The sequence below is a fragment of the Mytilus trossulus genome, chromosome 1 (genome assembly GCF_036588685.1).
Source record: "Mytilus trossulus isolate FHL-02 chromosome 1, PNRI_Mtr1.1.1.hap1, whole genome shotgun sequence".
NCBI lineage: Eukaryota > Metazoa > Mollusca > Bivalvia > Mytilida > Mytilidae > Mytilus > Mytilus trossulus.
In genome coordinates this window covers 66849411-66877124 of record NC_086373.1, presented here as the reverse complement: position 1 = coordinate 66877124, position 27714 = coordinate 66849411, and the positions used below count along the sequence as shown (strand labels likewise).

The following is a 27714-nucleotide window of genomic DNA, read 5'->3' as shown; positions in this document are numbered from 1 at the left end:
GATAAAGGATATTTGAATAGTATAACCCTGTAAAATGAAAGTAATTTTTCTAATTTTACAAAATTACTCAGATATAGTCATAAGCATGAAACTGAGAACGAAGGAGAAATAAAAAAAAATGTTTTCATAATGTAAACAATTTGATGAGTGGTTTCAATGTGATAACACTTTATCATAAGCCCGTATTTGTACTTATTTTTAAATATATTCTATTTTTAAATCATTTAAAATGGCGGAACCTTTAATTCACTGTGGACAACATACAACTGAAATCCTAAATCTCTTTTGCTGTAAATGTGAAGAAGTTATATGCGTACATTGCTTGATCGAGAGTCATCAAAAGCATGAAATGAAACATTTATTTGACGCAAAGAAAGTGATTCATGGACAACTGAGTCGAATTCTTACTACGGACGATGAAAATATCACAGATAAAATTAAAGAAGCTAAAGACTTCGTTTCAAACGAATTGTCAGATTCTGACACAGATGAAAAGCAAGTTTGTAAACAGATTGAAAAAAGTTCCGAATCGGAAAAGGATAAAATTGAGAGCCAAACTGAAAATCTAACTGAAATTTTGCAGACTAAATATGCGACATACAGACAGACGGTTAAAGCTATCGTTCAAACTGTAATCGAAACTGAAACTAGAATTGCAGAAATGAGAAAATCAGGAAATGGCATAGATGATTTTGAATGGACGGAGCAAGTTGAACTATATTCAAATATTAAGAAATCTACCAATAGTTTAGAAACAATGGTCAAAATTAAAAAGGATATGAAACCTAGGTTTGTTCCTACAAACGACTTTAATAATAGAGAAATTATTATCGGATTTATAGAAATTGGTGAAAAAATTGCTGTTTCGAACGAACTTTCTGAAGTTATCTCACAAGGAATATACAGCGATCTGAATACAGAAAGAACCCCTTTAAAGCAAACGAACACAAGTGACACTCATGAAGAATCTTCCTCGGATGAGGTTCGGAATGAATACCCAATAACTATTGAACTTAACGCCTCTGTAAAGAAACCTGTGAGTAAAATTATTCCAATTTCTGATGAAGATGCATGGATTATTTGTGAAAACAAACTATGTAAGCTGAAAAACTGTAAAGTAGAAGATACTTTGTATACAGAGAGAGTTGATGATATTGCCATTTTGGGAGATGGAAGTTTATTGCTATTGCAAAGAGAGTCAACCTACATAAAAAGACTGCTTGGTAAACGAATATCAAATTTTGCATATCCAGGTACAAAAATACCACAATGTCTTCACGTTATGACTGGAAATAATGTGATTATATTGTTAGATCATTCCGGTAACGAAAGTGAAGATCAATTAGGACAAAAAAAACGAGAAGTTGTACAGGTAACTAATCATGGTGTCGTCCAAGTGGCCTTTTCGTTTCTATATGATACAGACGCTATACCTAATGCAGTAACTGTAAGAAATAGTTCTGATTTGTATATCATTTTCCGTGATACATATTACACCCCAGAAAGAGCAAGTATTGTAAGAATGGACCTAAAGACTAAAACACTTGATGAAGAAATAATATTTACTGGGGCGATCGGAATAGATGTCAATTCACAATTTATTTCCTATGGGTTATGTTTTGAACCGAGCGGTAAGATTCTTGTTTCTGATCAAAATCATCATTCCGTCTTATTAATTGACAATATGAAATATGTAAAAAGTGTTTACTTTGCTGACCACGGATTAGATTCTCCAGGTGCGCTCGCTTTTTTTAATGGTATCCTTTGGATTGTGGATGACACCAAAGTACATAAGTTTAGATACAAATGACGAATAAATATGTATGTATGAGCATGTATACAACATTATTATATTATACTTATATATGACTTTACCTATATATATTTTGATATCAATCCAAAAAAGGCTTTTATTAAAAACATTCAGATTTCTAATATATAGGGATCTGTAGTTTCTATTGTAATTCAGGTTACTCCTTTTGCTTTTCCTGTAAATAGAATAATATATAGCTATTAGATTTGTTTCAAATGTCGGTGAAAAATACAATTTAATCGAGAAAAATATTAGAAAGTACTAGTCAATACTGACAAATACCGGTCATATGAACTTTTGATAGAGCATTACTATATAATACTAGTAACCAGCTCCTGACTAGTATATTACTGGGTAAAACTATGAGTGTGGTTAAGGGACATTTATAAAAACAAAATAATCAAAAAAGGATGTATTTTTTGAACTATGAAGCAATCCGGTCATTGGCGATCGACTATGTTTTGCATAACAGCTATATATTTCGGTTATTTTTTATATTTAATTAAGGTAGCACAATACAAAGATTTTTTTTCTGCCAATCACTAACCTTTGAAATGCGGTAACTTTCTTATGAATGCATAGAAAATAATAAAAGAGGTATATATGGATGGATAAAAGATTAATCTTTTAAATGAATGCAACATTTTTATTATGCAATCATGATGTAATCAATTATTATGTAATTAGTGGCAAAATCTCGGTTAGTTCACTTGAATGAAATTAACTCTATCATCTCTTTAACTATACAGAAACCTTTAACGAAATCTGAATCAACACATCATGGGCCTTAAAAGGGTGTCTCAGATTGTCTCTATGGTATTCCATTCTCTCATAAATCTCTGATTAGTGTAAATATCCTTACCACATAGAAGAAGATAATGTTTAAATAAGTGTAAAATTTGTTCTATACATTCTATCTGAAATCTGAGACCCCTTTTGTACATAATGGCCATAGAAACAACATAAAATAAAATCAACCCTCTGTGGATACCTATGCAGAAGCTAATTTCATTTGAAAGTGAATATTTGGTGAAAAATATTTAAGACACAGTTAACATTATAATTGGTTACATAATTGTTGCATAATACTATCATTGTATTAATTTGAAAGAGTAATTTGTGAGCTATCCAAAACTACCACGTTTTATAGATTTTCAAGCATTATTGAGGAATTTACAGCATTTTAAAACTTGGGAGTTGGAGTTATACAATCTTTGTATTGTGCTACGTGTACCTTAAGTTTTAAAAAGATAAAAAAAAAAGGTCTTTTCTTAAACATCGAACAAGTTCAATCAATGCAGAACATAGTTATCAAAGGTACCAGGATTATAATTTGATACGCCAGACGCGCGTTTCGTCTTCATAAGACTCATCAGTGACGCTCAAATCAAAATAGTTATAAAGCCAAACAAGTACAGAGTTAAAGAGCACTGATGACCTAAAATTCTAAAAAGCTGTGCCAATTACGGCTAATGTAATCTATCTCTGGGATAAGAAAATCCTTCATTTTTCGAAAAATTCAAAGTTTTGTAACAGGAAATTTATTAAAATGACCATATAAGTGATATTCATTTTAATACCGAAGTGCCGACTACTGGGCTAGTGATACCCTCGGGGACGAAACGTCCACCACTAGTGGCATCGACCCAGTGGTGTAAAAAGTTGAGGTAATCTATTCCTTGGATAAAGAAAAAATATGAAATCATCAAGTCAATATATAGTGGAAGATATTAGCAAGCAAAATCGAAGGAATTCTGCAAATGGTGATACAAGCATGAAAATTACCACAAAGCATCATTATTATACACTTTTTAAGAAATAAACTGCTGGCCATTAAAAAAAAGTAATTTCGAGATGGCATGCATGGTCATTTTCTAAAATGGCTGTTTTCTTCAGTTTGTAAATTATGATTTTTCTGGAAAACTTATCTTTGACCTTCCTTCAGTAAAAACCAATCATCAGGTTTGGCAGCAACCTTCCTTACATCATATATTTATTAAAAATGAATATTTGACACATCCAGTATTTGCGCATACGCAAAAATGTTACAAAAGTCTTTCAAAATCATTTGAACTATTTACTATATATTTTGTGTTTTTGGATTTCTTATGATATTATGAATTGATTTAATAACATTTTTCAAGGTTACGATACACATGTGTTTAACACTTTTGCTTTGCACATGTGCAAACTATTAATAGAAATCAAAAGCAATTGTTATGCACGGCCAGGCAATTCTCGGGTATTCGATGGATAAGGCGAAAATGTGGTGAATCCCGCAGAAACATCAATTGTAACTGCAGATCAGCCACTTTTGAAAATGCCTTAGCAAATTCACTGGGAATGGCCTGATTTGTACGGAAAAGATAGGTTTATCGTCATGTTTGGTGGATTGCACATTGAAATGACTTGTTTTAAAACACTTATATATTGCGTGATAGGGAATGGACATGTTGTCTTACGAAAGCCAATATTGCAACACCAAGAACGGCAGATTCTTTTAATGTATATTTAAATGTACATAGGACTAGACAGGCGCACCAGACAACTGCATGTCTTTTGCTTAAACTGTTAATTTCCGATTATGAAAGCTAAACTCAGAATATATAGTTATGTCATGACTCTGTAACGTTCAATGAGTTTAAAGACTAGTGTAAAGAAATAGAGTCATCTCGACCACAATTTCATTCTTGGCGTCTAATTATAAAATATAAACTTGTTCTGATTTTGGTATTATGCTCATTTTATGAGTGAGATTTCGTACTTTACAAACAGTCCATATAAAGCATGATAGGGTAGTGGTTTAGGTCTTGATCAAGTAAATTATGCTCGATCGTTACCGATTAATCTCCAAGATATGACTTACCTTCCCGAACATCACTCAAAGGTGGCAATGTAATTTGAAAGTGATACTTATACTGTACGTAAGACCAGCAAATTTCTTTCTTATAACACAATTGATCAGGCACTAAAACAGAATAATGCAATTGTGAACGGCGATATTGGTGCTCTAGGATTAACCGAAGACCCCATTTAGACAAATGGATGGATGGAGTCAGTATACTAGAAGATGAATTTGAAAGATCTTGTGTCACTCTATAACAGATCAACGACCTAATGAAGACTGTACAAAAACACAAAAAGATGTCTTTAAGCAGCTTTGAAGGCCTTGTAAAGTTATGAACAAGTTTAGAAATTCATTTCTAGAAGAGTCGTCCGATTTGGAAGGTAGCCATACACAGTTAGGATTTTAGTTTCGCATTTTGGCCCCTGTGGATTTTTCAAATAGGAAACTTATTGTGTAATACAATTCATTTTTAGACAGCTGAGTACTAATTTGGCCTTCAAAGATGGTTTATAAGAGCATCAAGATTGTTTTTAACATGTTTTATGGGCTATTTTCTGTTTGACAATCCGTATTTTCATAGCTTGACCGGCCATCGGTCCAGAAATGAATGTAGTGTTTACAAACACTTTTTTCTACACGAAGTTTTTGACGCAATTTTACCAAAAAATGAGATGAAAGACATATGATTTTCATTGGATCTAGTGAATGACAGAAAAGGTATTACTTCAAGCAATTGAAATTCTACTTTAGCCAAATTTGGGGGAAATATGTGACATCTTTTCCCCCCTTTTGCAATATTTTATAGCAAATAAGTGCAGATTGTTGCCATGGATATACCCAAAAGAAATTGTATTTTACCATTTTATATACTGGATATAAAATCTATGAAAGATTCTGATTACACACATATGCAAATATATGACTCAAACAGTACGCTTAGTATTGCTAGAAAGCAATGAAAAGGGGATGGTAAAATTTATGAGGGCAAATTTTAATGTTTTTTTCCGAACTGTTTATTGCTACCTAAAAAAGAAACACTTCATTTAGGAAATTGTTGAACAGGTGAGATATGCTCAAAGATATTGGTCCAAACAATACGCAGATCTATTGAAGTAAATGCAAAACGAAAGAGAACCTGCTTTTTATAAACAAATAAAAAATAACAACTTCGTATATTTTGGCCGCAAAATTAAACTGGAAACTTCTTTGTCAAAAACATAGCTAGAAAACCTTAAAAATGATTGGGAAACTTTTTCTATAATTTTTATTTCTTGTCACAGTTTTCTTGGAATATTTCTTTATCCATAAAAACCAAACTGCTCCTCCGTCTTTATCGCAGGATGTTTCTTGAAATGGTGGTATTGAATCGCTGCAAATGGGTTTACTTGAAACATTATGCGATTTGTTGATCCAAATTCGAACGCATTTATCGTCGGTGGGGCAGCAATGGTTCATTCCAGGTCACAAAGTTGGGCAAACATAGTTGATGATTATGCAAATAATGTCATACTGCCTTACATATAATCTTGTTTCGATAAGTATTCAAGAGTAGACATTGTATATGATGTTTACTAAATGAATAAATGAAGGCTGTGACAAGAAAAAGGCAATGGTTTGTGCCAGATGGAAAGGTATTGGTTCTGGTAGAACATCAAGGGTTTGGAGTAGTTTTCTCTGTGAAGATGACAACGAAACGAAATTTTTCTTGTTTCTTTAAGAAACTAAAAAAAGTGTGTATTTTATTCATGGTGAAAATATTTTTTGTAATTTCAATAAGGATATTTCATATCTATCCCCTGTAAACACGTACACGAAGAAGCAGATACACGAATGTTTGTCCATGTTCGGCATGATTATGAGAAGTGTAATTTTAGGAAGTACTGACACAGATGTAATAGTATCAAGAATTGCAGCAATCGCAAAACTAGTTAGAACACATTGTGGATAGGTAATGGAAGGAATAAAGACTTTGATGGCTTCCCGTACGTAACATATATCAACTGCGTTTAGTGCTTGTGTAGCTGCTCTTTCTTTCTTTCCGACCCGCAAAAATACGTATTTTCGAGTATTTTGGAACTGTTTGCTAAAGATATCTCTGAAAACATTTTCATTTTCTTGACCTATGATGACGGGTCAGCTGGTGAACCTATTGAACTTGGAGCACTTCGACAAGCGGGCATTCCTTTAAGGGAAGAAATGTTCTTCAGGTTTAATAACGCAAAGGTTTTCAAAACCGAACATTCTGGCAATGTATGGAGAGAAGGGAACAAGAGTTTCAGCAGATTTTTTGACAAACTGATGACTTTACTTTTCTCTGTCTAGCACAAAGGAAGTCTTAGATTCAAAAGTATTTCTTGAAATTTAACTAGGGAAAATTCAGAAAACAATAGGGGATCAAGTCACAGATATCATGAATATAGAAGACGACAAAAGATTCAATGAAAACAATCAAAAAGACATTGAAAACAATAAAGATTTTACTAAACCAGTAAAAGTTAAAAAAATCAGTTACCGTATCGCAAAGCTTCTATTCTCTGAATTGTAAGAAATGCAAGGAAACATGCCATGAAAACTGTTGGGCATTGGGCAATTTCATCTGGTCATGCGAAGTAATGTCTGGATCGGAATGTCGTGTATGTCAGGGTAGATGCGGAACTCAGTCACATGAACTTCAGTCATTTACGCATGAAACAAAGACAATAGTTAAAATCGAGACAATAGAAGATCTAAAGAGACGGTACGATGTTGCCAAGGAAGGCGCAGAAGGCGCAGAAGGCCGAAAAGATATAATGGATAAAAATAGAGCCAGTTTAATGAAATCTTTGGATGAGTTGAATGACATTATAAAACAAGTTGACGAAAATATTGAGAAATTACGTAAAAAAGCGGTTAAACCAAAATTTAAGAGCATTGATGAGTACTTAGATAATGTAATCGCTGAAGTAAAAGATTCCCCTGTGAATAAAACTAACCATGAACGCGTTCAAATTCTACAGAATGTCAAGAAAGCTGTGTCGTCGAAGATATCATTAACCGACCTGATAACAGATATTAATTATTTGTTAGAAAAATGCACTTTGCATAGACTAAAGAAATAGTAGGTATTTAAGAGCTTTCAGATGCAGCTTAGATTTTAAAAAATGTAACAGTGGCTCCGCAGAATGAACATAAAGTAATGATGTGTCCAAGAAAGTTTGGTTCTTTTCTTTAAATTGCTTAGAGGTATTCATTGGAGGATACCGAGACCTTGTTAATAAATATTCCGTATTAACTTTTCAAATAATACGTGATGGTCTATACACGATTGTTTATTATAATTGCGTGTCATAGTGTTCTTTTTATATGTCTTTGTATATTTTCAACATTTACTGTTATTTGGTATGACTCGGTTTTTATACATCCAGTCACTGTTTTATCTTCCTTTGGTAATTTGGTTTTTTTTGTATTCTTGTCTTCTTTCTTTTTTTCTTATGTGCTTTGGCTATAGATTGTTTAGATACCATCTCGTTTTTCTTTGTTGAAATAGTTGTTTGCTGTTATATTGATTTAGATAATGATAAACAATGTTGACCTCTGTACCCCATTGTGTGACATTTTTACCTATCATGTCTGTTTGCTTTGCTCAAAGATTGTTGTTAATATAATGGAATTATTTTCAACTGTCATACTAGTGAAAGACTGCTATAAAATCAGGTTAATCTACCATTTTCGACATAAGGAAATACCTGTTACCAGTCAGATTATTCCATAGTCTGGCTGGTAACATGGCAGTTGTTTTCCATTCGTTTGAAGTCTTTTAGCTTTTTATTTTACTATGTGATGCAGGACTTTTCGTTTTGAATTTTTCTTGGAGTTCGAAATAGTTTTGTTTTGTATTTTAGTATATTTATTGAGATTTAACACTTTTTGCATGAAAAAATATATCTAGGTTTATCTTGAATTTTCATGAACATTTTTTGTCAGATAATGGACATAGTATTGTTTATAGTGAAACACGCCTTTTAAGAAATCTTGCTTTGAGTTTTTTATTTACTGAATACTGCGTGATGCTTTTTTTTAAATATTTTTCATGCTGTAAATATACTTTTGATTAATTACTGTGGTTTTCTAATTATTAAAATTGAAAAGAAGATAAAAAGCATTTTTATCAATTTTAATTTAAGGAATCTTTTTTTTTTTACTTCAGTTGCATTATCATTGTAAACCTACCTAAGTGGAATTTTCTACACTAAATGGGGCACGTCTTGAATCGCATTATAGTTTATTTCAAATATTGTAAATGTGATAGTTTTTATAACTTAAAATCGCTTAACTGATGAATTAAAAAACGATGCTAAAGTTTTGCAAGTACTTTCCGTTAACTGAAACATTAAGCTTCATAAGCTATTCATCCTTTCTTAGCATCGATTGTTGATTTGCAATTATGCTTCAAAAAGGGGGTTATCCATGGTACTCTGCATTTGAAAATGCCTGTACCAAGTCAGCAATATGACAGTTGTTGTCCATTCGTTGATTTGTTTTATCAATTGATTTTGCTATTTCATTAGGGACTTTCCCTTTTAAATTTTACTCGGAGTTCAGTATCTTTGTGATTTTAATTTTTATAGAATCAATTAATGAATAATTGTTTGTCTGTTTGTCCTTTTCATTTTTAGCCACGGCGTTGTCCGTTTTTTTTTCGTTTTTTTTGGTTTATGAGTTTGACTGTCCCTCTGGTATCTTTCATCTTTTAATGAAATGTCATCAACGCCAACTTCTCACTATAACAAAACAAAAATACAACAAAACAGCATAACAAAACAAATAAAGGCAGCAGTAGTATACCCCTGTTCAAAAGATATGAGTTGATGGAGAGAAAACAAATCCAGGCTACAAACTAAAATCGATTAAAACCATCAACTATAAAAGGAAAACAGCGAAACAACAGAAACACTGAAGTGCAACAAAAAAAACCGACAATGCAACACACACAAAAACGAACTATAAGATAACAACTGCCATTTTCCGGTCATGGTACAGGACATTTAAATAAAAAAAGTGGTGGATTGAAACTGGTTTTGTGGCTAGCCAAAACTCGCGCTTTTATTGCAATGTTAAATTTACCACTAAAATGAAAACATTACATGACAGGAATACAGTTCAAATAAATGCAAGAACATTCATGACAGAGAAATGCACAAATAAAAAATACAATAGTACATGCTATATAATCAGAGAAAAACTAAAACGTTACGTCAGAGTTAAACCAAAAATTACAGTCGTATTTGGGAAATAAAACATGTTCTGTACTTAAAAGACCAGGCGATGTAGTAGGCGAGTGACTTTAACCATAAAATTAAATTTTTAATGCACCTACCTAACACACGGCTAATTTATACATCATTTGAAAGCAACACATCTGTACTATCTGTTTTGCCCGTTCGTAAAAAAATCGTACGGTGCAATTTCCGTCAAATCAAGAGCAAAGGTCAAGGACGAATAAGTGCATATTTTCTTAGATTTCAGCTTGATTGCATAATATGACTTATATATACTAAATTCACATATGCAAACAATTTTAAAAATTAGCAGAGATATTAACAGTCATTAATCAAATGCATTTTTTAATATTTAAAGCGTGTTTTTGCTAGAAAGAACATGTTTCTAGAAATTTGAGTAAAATTTAACAAAATGTGTGAAAATCCAAATTTTTCTTTCTGATGCAAATTCTTATCATTTCAAACTAAGTAAAACCCTGTAATAACTACCAAAGAAGTTTTTGACATCATACATTTCATAAAATAATGCTTACTTCTATTAAAATAGCAAAACATAACAACTCATACAGTTGCCCAAAATACCACCACCTGCGAAAGACACAGTTTTCAAGCATTCTTCCTATTTAAACATTGTATGTGGTCAATATATGATTTAATTAACAAATCCTTTAGAATCTGTAAAATTTAGGACAACAAAATATGTGCGCAAATCATACTTTTGCTTGAAATAAAGGGGGAGGCGAAACTAAAAGATTACAATCTGCATTGTAACTACCAGACTGAAATAAACATCTTTCGACTTTTCTAATTGTTTCATTTATAGCTTCATTGTAAATATTGATGTAGTGAAAAGACCTTTTATTTATTCAATGTGAACAATAAAAAAATAAATTGACAATAATAAATACAAAATAAATTGACGAAAATTGAAATTTCAAAGAATTAAAAAACCTGTTAATACATTATTAAACTTGAGTTTTTGACTGCTTAAATTGCGTTGTTCATTGTTTAAATGTATAAATTCATCTAAAATAATAATTTTGAAGAAAAAAATCAATTAATACACAACGATTCTGGTTGCAACTAGACTTCCTGGATAACTTGAATGGCTAGTTCTTTTTTCATACTAGGATGACTTCATGTAAGATCAACTTTTGACGACTGCAAAGCTAACATTAGCTTGAAACTTCACCTCCACTATATATATGATGTTATCTTACTGAAAGTGCCAAAATTGTGAGAATGCGGGACTCGTATTTTCTATTGAAATTGAAAAAAAAACCTCAACCGCCTCAACAGATATTAGTTAACAACAGTTTACTCTATCACGTATATGGAAATCGACGATGAGTGTTTGTTAAGAACAAGTTACGACAAAAGAGATTAGAGCACAAATCAACCCATAAAACACTTTTTACTACTCAATTATAAACTTTTCATTTCTATGTAGCAACACTATAGTAACGCCTGCATATCTTTACTACTAAAGGAGTAGACCGATTTTATTTAGCCTTAACTTCTCTAAAACAATAACAAGTCATAAATATTTATGATATGACATATAAATGTAGGGTTTTGTATTTCCTAAATTTGTCTTTGCATTCTCAGTTGACGTACTGCCAGCGAAATTAAATAAATCTTACTATTTAAACACTTTTCCAATTGTAACGCATTTTCGCGGCATCTTCTTATTGGGTATATATCTCTAAGTTGATGCAATATTCCAGAGGTTGCATTTACTTCACAATTGTCGTGGTAGTGCGTAACTGCTCACAACGAAGATATTAGTTAAAGGCATCTATAGTATACCGCTTTTCAATAGTCATCAATCGATTAACTAGAAATTAATAAACAAATCCGGGTCACAAACAAAAACCGAGTAAAAGGCATCAACTATAAGAGGAACACAAAGAAATAAAAAAAACCACCGAACTGCTACAAAAACAAACGCCAACATACAAAGAAACAGATTATTCAATACCAGACTTCAAATGAAAAGTTGAAATCACCCTTTGAAAATTTAATGGACAACACTACGAGTTGGTTGACAATTATGAAATATCTGTTTCACCAGATGACGACTGATAAGTCCAATCGACATAACCAACATACCGTCATCTCACCCTTGAATGTCACCTACCGAATAAGGCTTGGCACCGACGTAGGAATTACATGAGCTACAAGACGGGTGTCAGATGTGGAACATGATCTTTTATCCATTGGGAGCCCATGAGTTCACACATTGTTTGGGGCTTGTGTTACTCAATCTTTAGTTTTATATATGTTGTGTTTTGTATACTGTTGCTTGTCTAGCTCGTTTTTGTCCGGCTTTGTCAGTTCGTTTTCAATTATGAGTTTGAACGGCATTCAAACTAAAAAGTCGAAAAACTGCTGACATCGTCGTGGCTAAAAAAAAAATCCGACAAACGAATGGTGCCAAATAAAACAAAACAACACATAACAAGAAAGACTGAGAGGCACGAAAAAGCACAAGTAATTTGAGGACCAATAGTCTTGATGACAAACTATAATTGACAAGTCGTATCATAATAATACCATAGATAGATATTTGTAGAAACGGCGGTCGGTAATTCATTGTGAAATTGACACAAACAAAAAAACAGAAGCTCAAGCTTTGTTTGTAAACCGTATGACTTATGGTTATGAAAGGTAATAACAAAAACACTGTATCCCACCTTAAATCTAAACTTTTTAATAGACGTTTAAGATTCATCCGAGTACTCGAGTATCTTGACCGAGTACCCTAGTAGTAAATTTCAGATCTTTTGACATCCCTAATATATACATATCACCGTGATCACATTAAGTTATTTTTCGCGGATACTTGGCTTATTGCGTTAATCTTCTTCATTACTGTAAGTTAATGTTTTTCAAGTAAAATAATACCTAAGGGACAATCAATATCTCAAACCATGAATCAAATAAACTTAATCAAAACCATGAACAAAATATTCTTAAAGTCCAAGACACAAACAACAGTCCGCAAAACACAGCGCAACACGAAAACGATCACCATGATCACTGCCTAAAACGGCGAATGATCTTATGAGATCAGGAAAGGTATTCAACTTTCTCATTATTTTATTTCACAACTGCTTATAGTATTTTACATACACAATGACATGCATTTGTATTTCAAAAAGTTATGTTAAAAAAACTTAAAGCATCTTTTATTCAAAAAATTAAAGATATTGAGCTTCTAAACACATTTAACATGCCTATCACGATTCTAAACTGAATAAGAATCAGCAGCATTATATTTAGTTCGTTTTCATCCTGTTTTCGACAACCAAGTGTTTCTATACAAGTTTACTTATTTCAATGTTGCCTACGATTTAGTCGCAAAGTCATGTTTGCATTTCAACATGATTACAAAAAGTAAATAAGTTTGACTTCGTAAAAAACATATTTTTACCTCAATTAGCTCGTATATTTTCTTTTCGAACTTTAAAAAAAACTTCTTTTATTATGGAAAATCATTCTGCTCCTTGATATTGACAATTGGAGATGTGCAAACTTTACTTAGAATGACAAAGTGACCGCTTTTTGCAGATGGCAGATTTTGGGGCAACTGCAAACACTTCAATAGAAGGCTGTTTTATGAACAATAATTATCAATTACATCTTAAAATTACAAAACAAATATTCCTTGACCTAAAACATATACATTTGTCTATTTTGTTCAGCAAACAAATATCATTTCCCCAAGATATATTTTGCTTTTTGAACAATTTTTCATTTTTTTAGGATTTGGGATGAATTTCAATTTTCGGGAAATATTGCGCATTTTACCTCTTATTTTTTGTTTAATTTGGAAATTATGTATCTTGTTGTATAAAATTCATATGATCTTTTGAAAAATTTTATGGTACAAGAATAAGAAAATGGCTTTTTGTTAAGTAATCGCAAAAAAATGAAATGTTTTTTCATGACCTTTGACCTTGATTTAACAGAAAATGCACCGTACAATTTTTTTACGACCGGGCAAAACAGAAAGTACAGATTATTAACTTTCGAATGATATATAATACAGCCGTGTGTTAGGTGGGTGCATTAAAGTCGTTAACTAAGCGTCTTTTTGAAATAAGTCACTCGCCTATAGATGATAAACCACAATCTAAGACGTGGTCAAAATGTCGTTAGTTAGTTTAGACACAGACACATCGTATGGATCAATCAGTTCGTGATGGTGTCCATAAAATTTACGAAGTGTCATTTTTAATCTTTGAAATTCCTCTTTATAACTTTGTTAGAGCAGTTTCTGCGTAAAGAGCACACTACTGTATATGTAGTCCGTATAGTATGAACAGGCACGAACATAACGTATCAACTGAAATATGTAAACGCCACACGATGGGCAGCGCGTATGTTACTGCTGAGAAATGGGAAATTGATAATTGGGAAGTTTAAATCATACCGTTTTTTCATAGATTTTAGTGTTTGTGTGAAGTCGCCCATCTGTGTCAATATTGAGGAAAAGATCAAGGTATGAAGCAGTCCGTCTAGTATCAGTAGTATCCTTAATTTCAAGTTCAGTGGGATATATGAGATATAAGTGTTGACTGAAATATGGGTAATTCATTGATAGGACATCATCAATATATCTGAAAGTAAAATTAAAGAATTTCGGAAGGTGCTTTTTCTTTTTGTGTTTTAGAAGGTTCTGAATGAATTCTGCTTCATACGAGTACACAAACAAATCAGTCAGTAGGGTTGCACAATTAGTATCCATTGGAATACCGACTGTCTCCAACTTCGTACTTTATTTGGCCTTTTAAACATTTTTTGATTCGAGCGTCACTGATGAGTCTTTTGTAGACGAAACGCGCGTCTGGCGTAATTATAAAATTTTAATCCTGGTATCCATGATGAGTTTATTTGAACTATCAATCCTTCAAACCCAACAAATTTATTGTCGATAAAAAAAACCCAGCATTTTGATATCATTTTCAGTAGATTTTTGGTAGATTCATTACAATATAAGAATAATTATAACCCAAAACAAGAAATTTGTATCTTTGATTCCCAGTTTTATAGAAAAAGGCTCTGTTAAATGAGATGTTGATTATGAAGTCGGTCTTTCAATTGAGCATGGGGAATAAAAATGAAAAAAAGTAAAGCGTATATACCGAATGTAAATTGAATCCAAAGGGAAGACAAACGACCGGACTTATACTATATTATATATAACAAAAAAAACGAAAATTAACTAACACGAGAGACATTACCAAATGACAAAAAAAATTATAAGCTCCTGACTTTGAACAAGCACATACAGAATGCCGCCCTGTGATAGAGATGTAAATAAACTCATCATATATAGATATCAGGATTTTGTGTTTACGCCACCCGCGCGTTTTGTCTACAAAAGACTCATTAGTGACGCTCGAATCCAAAACATCACAACACTAGGGAAAAAAAGGTAAAAAAAGCCGGAAAGAGGTCAACTTGTCAAATCTGCATGAAGAAAACAATAACAAAACACAAAGCATAACACAAAGAATCGATCTAAGAGTGTAAGCAGGCAATTACAACCGTTAATAAATATATTAAGACTAAAACTCCATCACCACACATTCATAATAATCATTTGTATCACAATCAGTACACAGATTTTGAACTTTGTACTGATTATGATATGCAATGAATGTTAATTTGCCTAGAAAAAAAATGGAAATTAAATCAAGAGATCTGAATATAAACGACTGACATTTCAGTCACATGAATATATGATGTGCAGCATACGGGGCGCCGAATGGGACTCTTGTGGTTTTGTACTCAAAATTCAATTTTGTACAGACAAAAGTGACTTTTGATCAACAAAAATGAGTTCAGTTTAACAAAATTTGTATCATACTACAAATTTAAAATTTTGTCATACAAAATTATCTATCAGCGGACAAAAGTCACTTTTGTCATGACAAAATTCATTTTTGAAAATTGACAAAATTGACTTTTGTCTCAACAAAATTGACAAAATTGACTTTTGTCTCAACAAAATTGACAAAATTGACCAATGTGATCAAGAAAATTGACAAAATTGACTTTTGTGAGACAAAATTGACCAATGTGAGACAAAATTGACTTTTGTCTCAACAAAATTGACAAAACTGAATTTTGTCTCAAAAAAATTGACAAAATTGAATTTTGTCTCAACAATTGACTTTTGTCTCAACTAAATTCTCATAAAATTGACAAAATAGAATTTTGTCTCATAAAAATTGACAAAATTGAATTTTGTCTCATAAAAATTGACAAAATTGAATTTTGTCTCACGAAAGTCAATTTTGTCTCATAAATGTCAATTTTGTCTCATAAGAGTCAATTTTGTCTCATAAAAGTCAATTTTGTTGTTACAAAATTGAATTTTGTCGTCACAAAAATGAATTTTGTCTCAACAAAATTGACAAAATTGACTTTTGTCTCAACAAAATTGACAAAGTTGACTTTTGTCACAACAAAATTACCAAAATTGACTTTTGTCTCAACAAAATTGACAAAATTGATTTTTGTCTCAACAAAATTGACAAAATTGACTTTTGTCTCAACAAAATTAACAAAATTGACTTTTGTCTCAACAAAATTGACAAAGTTGACTTTTGTCACAACAAAATTTACAAAATTGACTTTTGTCTCAACAAAATTGACAAAATTGATTTTTGTCTCAACAAAATTGACAAAATTGACTTTTGTCTCAACAAAATTAACAAAATTGACTTTTGTCTCAACAAAATTGACAAAGTTGACTTTTGTCTCAACAAAATTAACAAAATTGACTTTTGTCTCAACAAAATTGACAAAATTGACTTTTGTCTCAACAAAATTGACAAAATTGACCAATGTGATCAAGAAAATTGACAAAATTGACTTTTGTGAGACAAAATTGACCAATGTGAGACAAAATTGACTTTTGTCTCAACAAAATTGACAAAACTGAATTTTGTCTCAAAAAAATTGACAAAATTGAATTTTGTCTCAACAAAATTGACAAAATTGAATTTTGTCTCAACTAAATTCTCATAAAAATTGACAAAATTGAATTTTGTCTCATAAAAATTGACAAAATTGAATTTTGTCTCACGAAAGTCAATTTTGTCTCATAAATGTCAATTTTCTCTCATAAGAGTCAATTTTGTCTCATAAAAGTCAATTTTGTTGTTACAAAATTGACTTTTGTCTCAACAAAATTGACAAAGTTGACTTTTGTCACAACAAAATTAACAAAATTGACTTTTGTCTCAACAAAATTGACAAAATTGATTTTTGTCTCAACAAAATTGACAAAATTGACTTTTGTCTCAACAAAATTAACAAAATTGACTTTTGTCTCAACAAAATTGACAAAATTGATTTTTGTCTCAACAAAATTGACAAAGTTGACTTTTGTCTCAACAAAATTAACAAAATTGACTTTTGTCTCAACAAAATTGACAAAATTGATTTTTGTCTCAACAAAATTGACAAAGTTGACTTTTGTCTCAACAAAATAAACAAAATTGACTTTTGTCTCAACAAAATTGACAAAATTGATTTTTGTCTCAACAAAATTGACAAAATTGACTTTTGTCTCACAAAATTGAATTTTGTCTCACAAAATTGAATTTTGTCTCACAAAATTGAATTTTGTCTCACAAAAGTCAATTTTGTCTCACAAAAGTCAATTTTGTCTCACAAAAGTCAATTTTGTCTCACAAAAGTCAATTTTGTCTCACAAAAGTCAATTTTGTCTTACAAAAGTTAATTTTGTCTCACAAAATTGAATGTTACCTCACACAATTGACTTTTGTGATTTAATTTCCATATCAGGTAACAAAAGTCAATTTTGTATGCAAATATGTTTATGCAAATATGTTCATATTTGCATACCTTTTAGACAAAATTGACTTTTGTCATGACAAATATGAATTTTGTCTACAAAAATGAATTTTGTCTACAAAAATGAATTTTGTCATGACAAAAATGAATTTTGTCATGACAAAAATGAATTTTGTCATCACAAAATTGCAGTTCTCGCAAAACAAGTCTTTAGCACATAGTTTTGTAAGACAAAAATGATTTTCTTATGACAGAATTGAATTTTGTACAAAACCACAAGAGTCTCATTCGGCGCCCCGTAGAGCATGCATGTGACATTGTTCGTTCGAAGTGATGCACTGAGAAGCTTTAGAAATCAGTTTAAAAAAATGCACTACTTGCAAATGAACCAACAATCACCAGGTACAGTTATTGAACTACTTTTTTTGATTTACCACGATTGTGTAACGATTATAATAGTATATTTCGGGTCAATTTCAAATGAAAATTCAATATATCTATAATACTAAAATTACGAGGTCCAATTTGTCAGCCGTCATCACGTAAAAACGATGAATCAAAGAATTCAACTTTATATACAACTAATATACTTACAATGGTGTTGATAAAAAATTACACCACTCCAGTTCCCTTTGTTTTCCACGTAATTAATATTGCCAATAATTAAGAAGTTCCGGATCGAGTCCGACACCGATCCCAATAGTATATTCACCTTTTACCTATTACCTTATCTGTACGTTCCGCATCTGACAGGCGCACCATCAAAGGTTCAAACAGAAAGATTTTTTAAAGCAGAGAAAACTGTGCATCAGATGACAATACAAATACTAAAATAAGGCATACGCATAGTTATATACTTTAATTCAGTCACTGACCCGCAATATCACGGGTGTGTTCTAGTACAGTATATGTATACAGGAATAGCATTTCTTAACATCCGGCTACAGCTTTGCGGTAAAGCGGTTCAATTTTGGTCACATCTTATAACTTTAATAGATATTATTCAATTTAGTTAGATATCTATAATGTGTATAATACTTAACCTCCTGGTTATTGGCACGTTTACCATTGCCATCTGATTGTGTTGTTCACATCTTGTGTTGTAAATATAACGGTACTTTAGTCATTTTAATACAACTTGGAGGTATAACCATTTATATAATCGGGCTTATTTCATCAATGGTAATGCCTATGGGAAGTAAGGAATATAATATTTGTTTTACTATCATACTTTTAATATTATTGTTAAGTCGAGCATTTGGTTTTGTCAGTATTTATGAACTACTCCTTTTGGAGCTTTCATTGGAGTTAGGTTTTGTTTTATAAGAGTTTGTTGTACATCAAATAACGTTAAAACAACACAGCTCGTGTCACATATTGAGCAGAATATCACATCATTCCCGAGTTAACCCCTCAATTGAGATGTTTCTTGATTTAATGAAAATGGTCCGACTTTTAAATCACATTCGGCAGCAATATTTTAAAACTGATTATTCTCACAGTAAAAGTTGTCCGACACTCTAACCAAGTTTCAAAAATGTATGCATTTTGATACTTTGCAACCGTTCTCGAGTTTGTAAACACATTTCATTAATAAGGTTAAAATACATACATAATAAACAAACACTATCAACACCAAAATAATTGTGACCAATAGTATCCTGAAACAAGATAAGAGTCTTACATATTCGAAAATCCATTTCCGTTTTTAAATATAATGTTTCAAGGGAATATACGGCGAGTTGATAGTTAAAAATAATAACAGGATGACAATATTAAAAATATATCATATAAGAAAAATATAAGTTGTTTTTTAAGTTGTTAACACTTTACTGAGAAAGTTATAACTCAAATCATAACATAAGAAAATGGTAAGTACATTAACATAAAATTTTGAACAATGAACATAAAAATTCTAACTTTCTATCTCTTTCGACATAAACCAACGAACCAACGACAACCGCTTCAAACTACAGGCTTCTGACTTGGGACAGGCCCATGTAGAATATACGTCTATTGGTGTTCTATATTATGAGTAATCATATTAACTTAATCAAGCATTTGTTAAATTGCTGACCGTGAACTGAATTGATAATATTATTTGTACAGATTAGCATATACTATTGACTTTTTCTCTATTATATATTGGATTTAATATTCAATTAATATTTCCTAAAGAAATAAAAATCCCTTACAAAATTTCGGATATATAAACAAACAAAAAAAGTAATTTATGATTGATAAGGACGCTGTGGAATCCATGGTTGTAAAGGCAACTTGTCAAAAATGTCGATTTCATTTATAAACAAAATTCCAAACCTAAATTCACATTTTTCTTCCGTGCTAGATTGTATTTGAATTGTCGTTATTGATATAAAAATTTCTAATATCATAATTATCAATATCATTTCATTTTTATCAGAATAACAATATTCATTGTATTATAGCTTCTCGTTAAAATGCCAGAGATTGGCTTGTTGATACGAGGGAAACATTTTACGCTATTCATTGGCTCAGCAGAAGACACTTTTATAACATTTTTTAGAGTATACATTTAATGATTGAAGGTCGTCTTTTTTTCAGAGAGAATGCATATCAATCCAGGTTGGCCAAGCAGGCGTCCAGATTGGCAATGCATGCTGGGAACTATATTGTTTAGAACACAACATCAAACCTGACGGAACTCTGCAGGACGGAAATACTAACTCAGACGATTCACTCAACACATTTTTCAACGAAACCAGACATGGCAAACATGTACCAAGAGCTATATATGTTGACCTTGAACCGAGTGTAGTAGGCATGTATATATTTGTCAAAGTCTTGAGTGTTTTTGTCCAAAGGAATTTGTTAAATTAAGTATAAAAAGTAACGAAGTCCATTAGTATCTCATTTAGGTAAAACGCCACTTGCATTTAGTGCAAAAACATTAACTTTTTGTAAAGTGTTAATTACTCAACATTTCGACTAAAGGACGAACCGGACAAAAATAAAGATAAACTAAAGGTCGGAGAAGAATTGTTAGACTGACATAATCTATTAAATATACCAAACTTTTACCAAACCGACTAAAATTCTCGCTTGAATTGTTTTACTTTTGTCATTTCGGGGCCTTTTATAACTGAATATGCGGTAAAGGCTTTGCTCATTGTTGAAGGCCGTACGGTGACATACTGAAACAGTTGTTAATTTCTGAGTCATTTTGTCTCTTGTGGAGAGTTGTCTCATTGACAATCATACCACATCTTCTTTTTTATAATCTGGAAATGGATTCTTGGAAAAACAGTACCCAAATTTAATTCCGTATAGTTGTTAACAGTGATGAATAAGATGAATTAACAGAGATATATGCCACCCCAATTAGACAGCAACACAAACACGACCAAAAGATATCAATAGGGAAAAAATAAAATTAACAGGTTTCTTTTCAATATATCAAGCTCCGAGTCAAAACAGTTGGAAAATCTATTCAATCCGTACCAAAATCACCAAAAACCATAACATCAACAACAAACCATCAAGAGAAGGGAGTGCAAATTGCTACACAAGAAACCCACTGCAATACTAGTATATAGTTATGTATAAAAGTACATAATGAACAAAGCCCTCTCTTCGCCTATTCTGCGTTAGATGTCCAACAAAAACCTTTAAATTTAAATCATTTGCAAGGCAGAAACACTCTTGTATAGAATGAAATTGGTGCTTACTGTGCTCAATTTTAGAGTTTCAACTTTAAGAAAAATGTTTTCCTTGATTCTATTTTAGATGAAGTACGAACGGGAAAATACAAGGATCTTTTCCATCCGGAACAGCTAATCACTGGCAATGAAGACGCTGCTAACAATTTTGCAAGGGGTCACTATACCGTCGGAAGAGCCATTGCTGATGATGTATTAGATCAAATACGACGTGTGGTAAGTAATCAAGGAACATTACTGTGACCAGAAAATATATGTCTGATATCCGGAAGAATCTATAAGGAGATTTCATAATGATACAGAAGAAGTTTACATAAATATATGCATGATATTTTTAGCATCAAGCATCAGTACTAGTATTCCAAGAGAAAAAGACTATTATTTAATATATTTTACGAATGAAATGGTATGTATATAAAAACGTCTCGGCGGGTTTGAAAAATATGTTCTATCATATTTGGTAACAAGTGTTCCAGAAGTAATTTTGTAGTAGCGGGTTATTTTATATATATATCCAAATAAATGGTTTACTCTTAAAAATTCGGAAGACTAAATATAGCATTTGAAATACAAACGAAAAGAGACATATAAATGAAACAGAGAACTGAAGTCGCAACCAAAGCAGGTTGCATTCATGCATCATCATTGACTGTAAAAAGGCGTCATACGACTGTTTCCATGACCTTATATTCTTATATATATATAGTCTTTGTCATATAAAGATGACAAGATGTTGTATTCTTGGGGGTAAAAACGTTGAATTTAATGACTATAAGTCCCCCTTCGACCATCACCAACAAATAAACACATACACCATAGAAAGCTACAAAGGATCCGACATGCACGACACATGTTAAATAAGTCTAAGAAGGAAACTAACGAAATAATTTATGCAGAAAAGTATATTTATTCATAGAAAGCTAACTTGAATTAATCTGTCTTAGGCTGACACGTGTAACGGATTGCAAGGTTTCTTGGTCTTTCACAGTTTGGGAGGAGGAACCGGAAGTGGTTTCACATCCCGGTTAATGGAACGCTTGTATCTTGAGTATGGAAGGAAATCAAAACTGCAGTTTGCGGTATATCCATCCCCTAAGGTAGGTGTTTTGCTATTGTTAATATAGAATACGAATTCATGTACACACCCTAACATTGAAAACGAAGGAGACTAAAAGAAAGAAATAAATGTTTAAAGGTCTTTAATACCAAACATATCTAGCCATTAAGTCTAGTAGCTCAATTTCGCTAGTCCAGGAATTTTTTGAAATTCTGATTAACTAACGTGTCTACTCGAACACTTTAATTGGACTTCAAAGTTGGCTTCAATTTAGCGAAGAGAAAATATTATATATCCGATAAGTTTATTTACAATAACATTCTCTATTAATGTTTTGATATCTTGTCTCAACATTTTGATGATGCAATAGTTCGCACTTTTCAGATGAATACCACGTTGGTTAAATAAATGTTTTGTTTTACAGACTTCAACAGCTGTTGTAGAACCATACAATGCCATTTTGGCCACTCATGCAACAATGGATCATGCCGATTGCACTTTCTTGGTTGATAACGAGGCCTTATTTGACATATGCAAAAGAAATCTTGATATAGCTAGACCGTCCTACATTAACTTAAATAGACTGATTGGTCAAGTTGTCTCATCTATAACTTCTTCATTGCGTTTTGATGGCGTTCTCAATGTTGACATGAATGAATTTCAAACAAATTTAGTGCCTTATCCACGTATCCACTTTCCATTGGTTAACTATGCACCAATTAAATCAGGTAACTAGAGTTACAGTACTTTTCTACATATTTTTTGTCATGTTAGCAATTAAGTTGCTAACAGTCAACATTATCCTGATGTCTGCAAACTGTACATGAATACAAGCACCACTTGTCGGAGTACCTTTTTGACCTTATATTGTCTTTTTTATTTTGATCACAATATTTGCTCAGGAACATTTATAATTATGTTAGATATACTGTTCTCAGTTTGGATTGAGTTTTTTTTCCTAAGTTATACCACACCGGATTTCCGACCGTGTAGTGATCCGAAACTCAAGGAGAAAGTACACGACTTCGCAAGCGGTGAATAGGCAAACTCTGGATACGTACATTAGGCTCCATCGGAATCGGGTCCAGATTTTACTTGCCCAACGTGTGTAGTCTCTAAGCTTTTAATAGCTGTTCGGAATTCGGATCTTATTCGTGTTTTTTTTAATTGCGAAAACTTGAGAAGCATATTCAAAATAATTATCTGGGAAAGATTTACTATGCCAAACCGATGAACCTGTTTTCTTTCCGATAGGACTTGTTTTGGATTTTCACTGTAATCCATAATGTCAAAGGTTAATAACTTTTTTTTAATTTTGTTACAGCCGAAAAGGCATACCACGAAGCTATGTCCGTAGCAGAGATAACAAACGCCTGCTTTGAGCCAACCAATCAAATGGTTAAATGTGATCCACGTAATGGAAAATATATGGCTTGCTGTATGATGTATCGTGGTGACGTTGTTCCCAAAGATGTCAACGACGCCATTGCTAAAATTAAGACAAAACGAAAAATTCAGTTTGTAGACTGGTGCCCGACTGGTTTCAAAGTAGGCATCAACTTTCAGAAACCTACCACTGTGCCAGGTATAAATAAAGATAGTTTGTTATGTTTGTTTCTTTGGTTTGTTTGGGGTTGGGAGGAAGCGCAACATCTCAATATTCATCTTTGAATCTGCCTGATTGAATTTTGATAATTAAATATATATATAAGCCGTAGAAAAGGGTATTAAAATTTCACAAAAAAATAAAAGATAAGTTCATTAGACCTTGTTTTTTTTACTCTTTCTGTAGTTTGCAACCAGTATGTTAAATAAATCTTTGCATGTTTGATAGAACTGTAGGAACTCATTCATTATATACAATTTACAATGATTAATTTCAAACAAAATGTATATACATTCATAAACAAACAATCATGTTGAATATCTAATCTTCAAAGTTATGATAATGTAACTATACGAAAAGTATATAGTTCCTGCCGAAAAACTTAACATTTCTTAGTTTCCTAATGTTTACGAACGAATTCCATTTTTGCACTTATTTTGTAGGCGGGGATTTAGGTCAGACACAAAGAGCTGTCTGTATGTTGAGCAACACAACAGCTATAGCGGATGCATGGTCACGACTGGGCCACAAGTTTGACCTGATGTATGCCAAGAGAGCTTTTGTACATTGGTATGTTGGGGAAGGTAAGAATGTTTCTCAATGTATCACTGAATACAGTTGTCTAGTAATGTCATTAGCCGTTTTCCTAGATTTAAGGGTTAGGGTCACTATGTTTTTGCCAATGAATTAACCATTTAACACTTGGTTCTTGTCTAATAAGATTAGTGTTCTTTTTTCTGCTATAAAATGTGATTGAAAAGTTTCAAATGATGAACCTTGTATATACTGGCAATCCCTATTTCCATTCTCAGTTTTATTTTAAGACATACCATGCATGAGGTTTGACATTATGGAAACTGGATTTGCAAAACATGTTATTTTGTTATATTTCCTATCCGTGGTTGGGTTTTCCTTTTGATCACTCACTGAATAAATCGATTGCATTTATATAAAGTGGCATCGTGGATCTGTAGATTTTAAATTGTCCTAAAAAATCAGTAGTTTTATTAGTTTCATTAATTTGCATTCATTTTAAAGACAACATTTATGTGTGCTCCTACTTTTCAATCTCTACCATGAAGTTAAGTTGTAAAGAGCTATTGTTTTGATAACTTAATGTTTTGTTCAGTCGAAAGAACTGATCATAGCGAACTGTTCGCGGAATTTATGAATACTCATTCAAAAATAAGCATTTGTCAGGTTAAGGGTAACATAAATCTAATCATATCATACAATAAATATTCTATTAAAACAATTAAAACTTACTAAATGACTTTTAAAGGAATGGAAGAAGGTGAATTTTCTGAAGCCAGAGAAAACGTGGCTGCTTTGGAGAAAGACTATAAAGAAGTAGGAATGGAGTATAATGAAGAAGAGGAACAGGACGAATACTAGAAAAAAGATAAGCTCGCAAATAAAATATACCATGTATTTCCTAGCTATTATATGGATATACGATATGAATATAAGTGATAAATCTGTCTATCCTCAACAAAGAAGTATTTAATCATTGGCACACTTTTCGCGGGAGTTATTATACTTTAAAAGTACATATATATATTTGATTGATTGATTGATTGGATGGTTGATTTTAGCACTATTGTGCTATTTCATGGCGGTCAGATTTTATTGGTGGAGAAAGTGGAAGTGCCCAGAGAGAACCACCAACAGTCTTAGTGAATTAAGATTAGAGTTGATCGCACCTGCCACGTAGTACCGGATTTAACTCCCAGACTCATACTGGATTGTACTCACGTAAACAGTAACATCTTTATTAAACTTTTTTTTTTATTTTATAATCAACCTATCTAAACTATTAAAATACAGGTTGAAAGATATGAAACTTTCAAACGATAAACGTTTAGCTGTAGACTTCTGTTGTGAGATAGTAGTTATATCTAAATTACTGTTTGCCTCAAAGTTCTATTTGGGGTCATCATGTTGATATCATTGACAAAATGGTACATAGTTGGAAAATATGAAATATATGCAGTCGCTACGAAACCGGAGAAACGCGAGCTAGACTGAACTTGTTACTATTTCAACCCATATTGAACTTCTGGTTAGTAATTTTTTTTATCGTTACATGCTCGTTATAGCTAGAGTTGAATGGGTGCCAATAACAGACCTCAAATAACTATAATGAACTATTGCCGGGAACATAACCTGAATGGACAAGAATCTGCCTCCTTGTTGTTTCTGAGACAAGCGCATGTGTCCTTGTGGTTTCCCTTGATGTTACTAAAACTGCAAACTTACAATATATGGTTCAGGCCTGAAGTTTTGACGACTAAAGCTGATTATTTATTTTTGATAACACTTTAAGAATCCTTGGCTTTATCGCGGCGACAAGTGTTTATTGTTTGATTTAAACCTGGTCATTTGGAGACGACCACCGTCCTTCGACAGTAAAACATGCAATCCTAGTCCATCAAGATCTGAGTCGTACGCACCTGTCATGTACGGGGTTCTAATTTAAAACCCTTTCTGAATTTTTCTTATATTTTTGAACATTTTTATAAATAAATTACAGTAACTGTGTTTCCCTCTAAAGCTTACGAGAGGCTTTACCGGAAACCTTTTTTCCCTTGGATACATCGATGAAAAATATTTCGATAGCCGTATGCATATGTATTTCTGGCGCCAACGATTTCAATAAAAAGTACGAATACCTTTATTAAAAAGAATTATCGACTATGATAAGGGAGACTACTGTAATTTATATTTTGAAGATTTGTTGATTTGTATTTTTGTTGGCGATAACTTTGATCTTATCTCATAGTCCAATAGTTGGGGTTTTCCGTTCTTTAATAGCCGTAGCATATGATGCCAATTTTTGACGTAATAAAATTAATTCAACAATGTTATATTTTAAAGAACGTTCAATAACTCAAATCAAATTCTTATACATTTATTAATTCAGTTAATATCCATAAATGTTACCATTTATTCTGTATTAAAGTTAAAAATAATCACGTATACCCCCTTCCACATACCAGAGCTCTTAAAAATACAATTCAAAAATAGTTATAATACTTTTATCTCAAAATATTCAGTAAAACATAACATATTTACATTACAACTATAGAGCATCATCCTTTTGGAAACGACTCATTGGTATAATGATAACAGGCTCGTCTCAAGTGTCGATGATTGGTTCGATCCCCGAGACTGAGTCAAACCGTTGGCTTGGAAGATGGTATATGCAGCTTCTCCGCTTAGCACAAAGTACAATGTCGACTTTATGTCGGAATAATGTGCCCGGGTATAGAGTAACAAGTATTCATGCCGACTGTTACCTTGTAAATTAGCCCGTCCAATTTTTGAATTAGACTTCCAGTTTTGTACAATAGTAGGGTTCATATTACTATCACTGTTATCATTATACCGATGAGTCGTTTCCAAAAGGATGATGCTCTATAGTTGTAATGTAAATATGTTATGTTTTACTGAATATTTTGAGATAAAAGTATTATAACTATTCATATTACTATCACTGTTAAAAACATGTTTTCGACCTGATTTACATGTAATATTTGCCACTGGACGTTATCATAATCAACCTTTTGGATATATGACTCCTAGCTAAATAGGTATT

General features: G+C 32.1%; 2 protein-coding genes across 2 annotated transcripts; both read left to right on the top strand.

Moving 5' to 3' along the window:
• Nucleotides 1-229: 229 nt before the first annotated feature.
• On the top strand, nucleotides 230-1810 carry LOC134690757 (uncharacterized). Its single transcript, XM_063550840.1, has one exon. The coding sequence runs from the start codon at nucleotides 230-232 to the stop codon at nucleotides 1808-1810; it is 1581 nt and encodes a 526-aa protein (XP_063406910.1).
• Nucleotides 1811-19471: 17661 nt separating this feature from the next.
• On the top strand, nucleotides 19472-25776 carry LOC134682879 (tubulin alpha-8 chain-like). The gene is made up of 8 exons (XM_063541804.1): nucleotides 19472-19626; nucleotides 20339-20555; nucleotides 21521-21669; nucleotides 22398-22550; nucleotides 22935-23238; nucleotides 23835-24095; nucleotides 24560-24700; nucleotides 25399-25776. Exons 1-8 carry the CDS (start codon nucleotides 19624-19626, stop codon nucleotides 25509-25511), a joined length of 1341 nt encoding a protein of 446 aa, XP_063397874.1. The 5' UTR covers nucleotides 19472-19623; the 3' UTR covers nucleotides 25512-25776.
• Nucleotides 25777-27714: the final 1938 nt, after the last annotated feature.

Excerpts from the sequence above, each read along its gene's own strand:
- LOC134690757 (XM_063550840.1), top strand. The coding sequence starts at position 230 with ATGGCGGAACCTTTAATTCACTGTGGACAACATACAACTGAAATCCTA.
- LOC134682879 (XM_063541804.1), top strand. Across the intron at positions 20,556-21,520 it reads CCTTGAACCGAGTGTAGTAG|ATGAAGTACGAACGGGAAAA; the intron begins GCATGTATATAT and ends ATTCTATTTTAG. Across the intron at positions 24,701-25,398 it reads ACATTGGTATGTTGGGGAAG|GAATGGAAGAAGGTGAATTT; the intron begins GTAAGAATGTTT and ends TGACTTTTAAAG.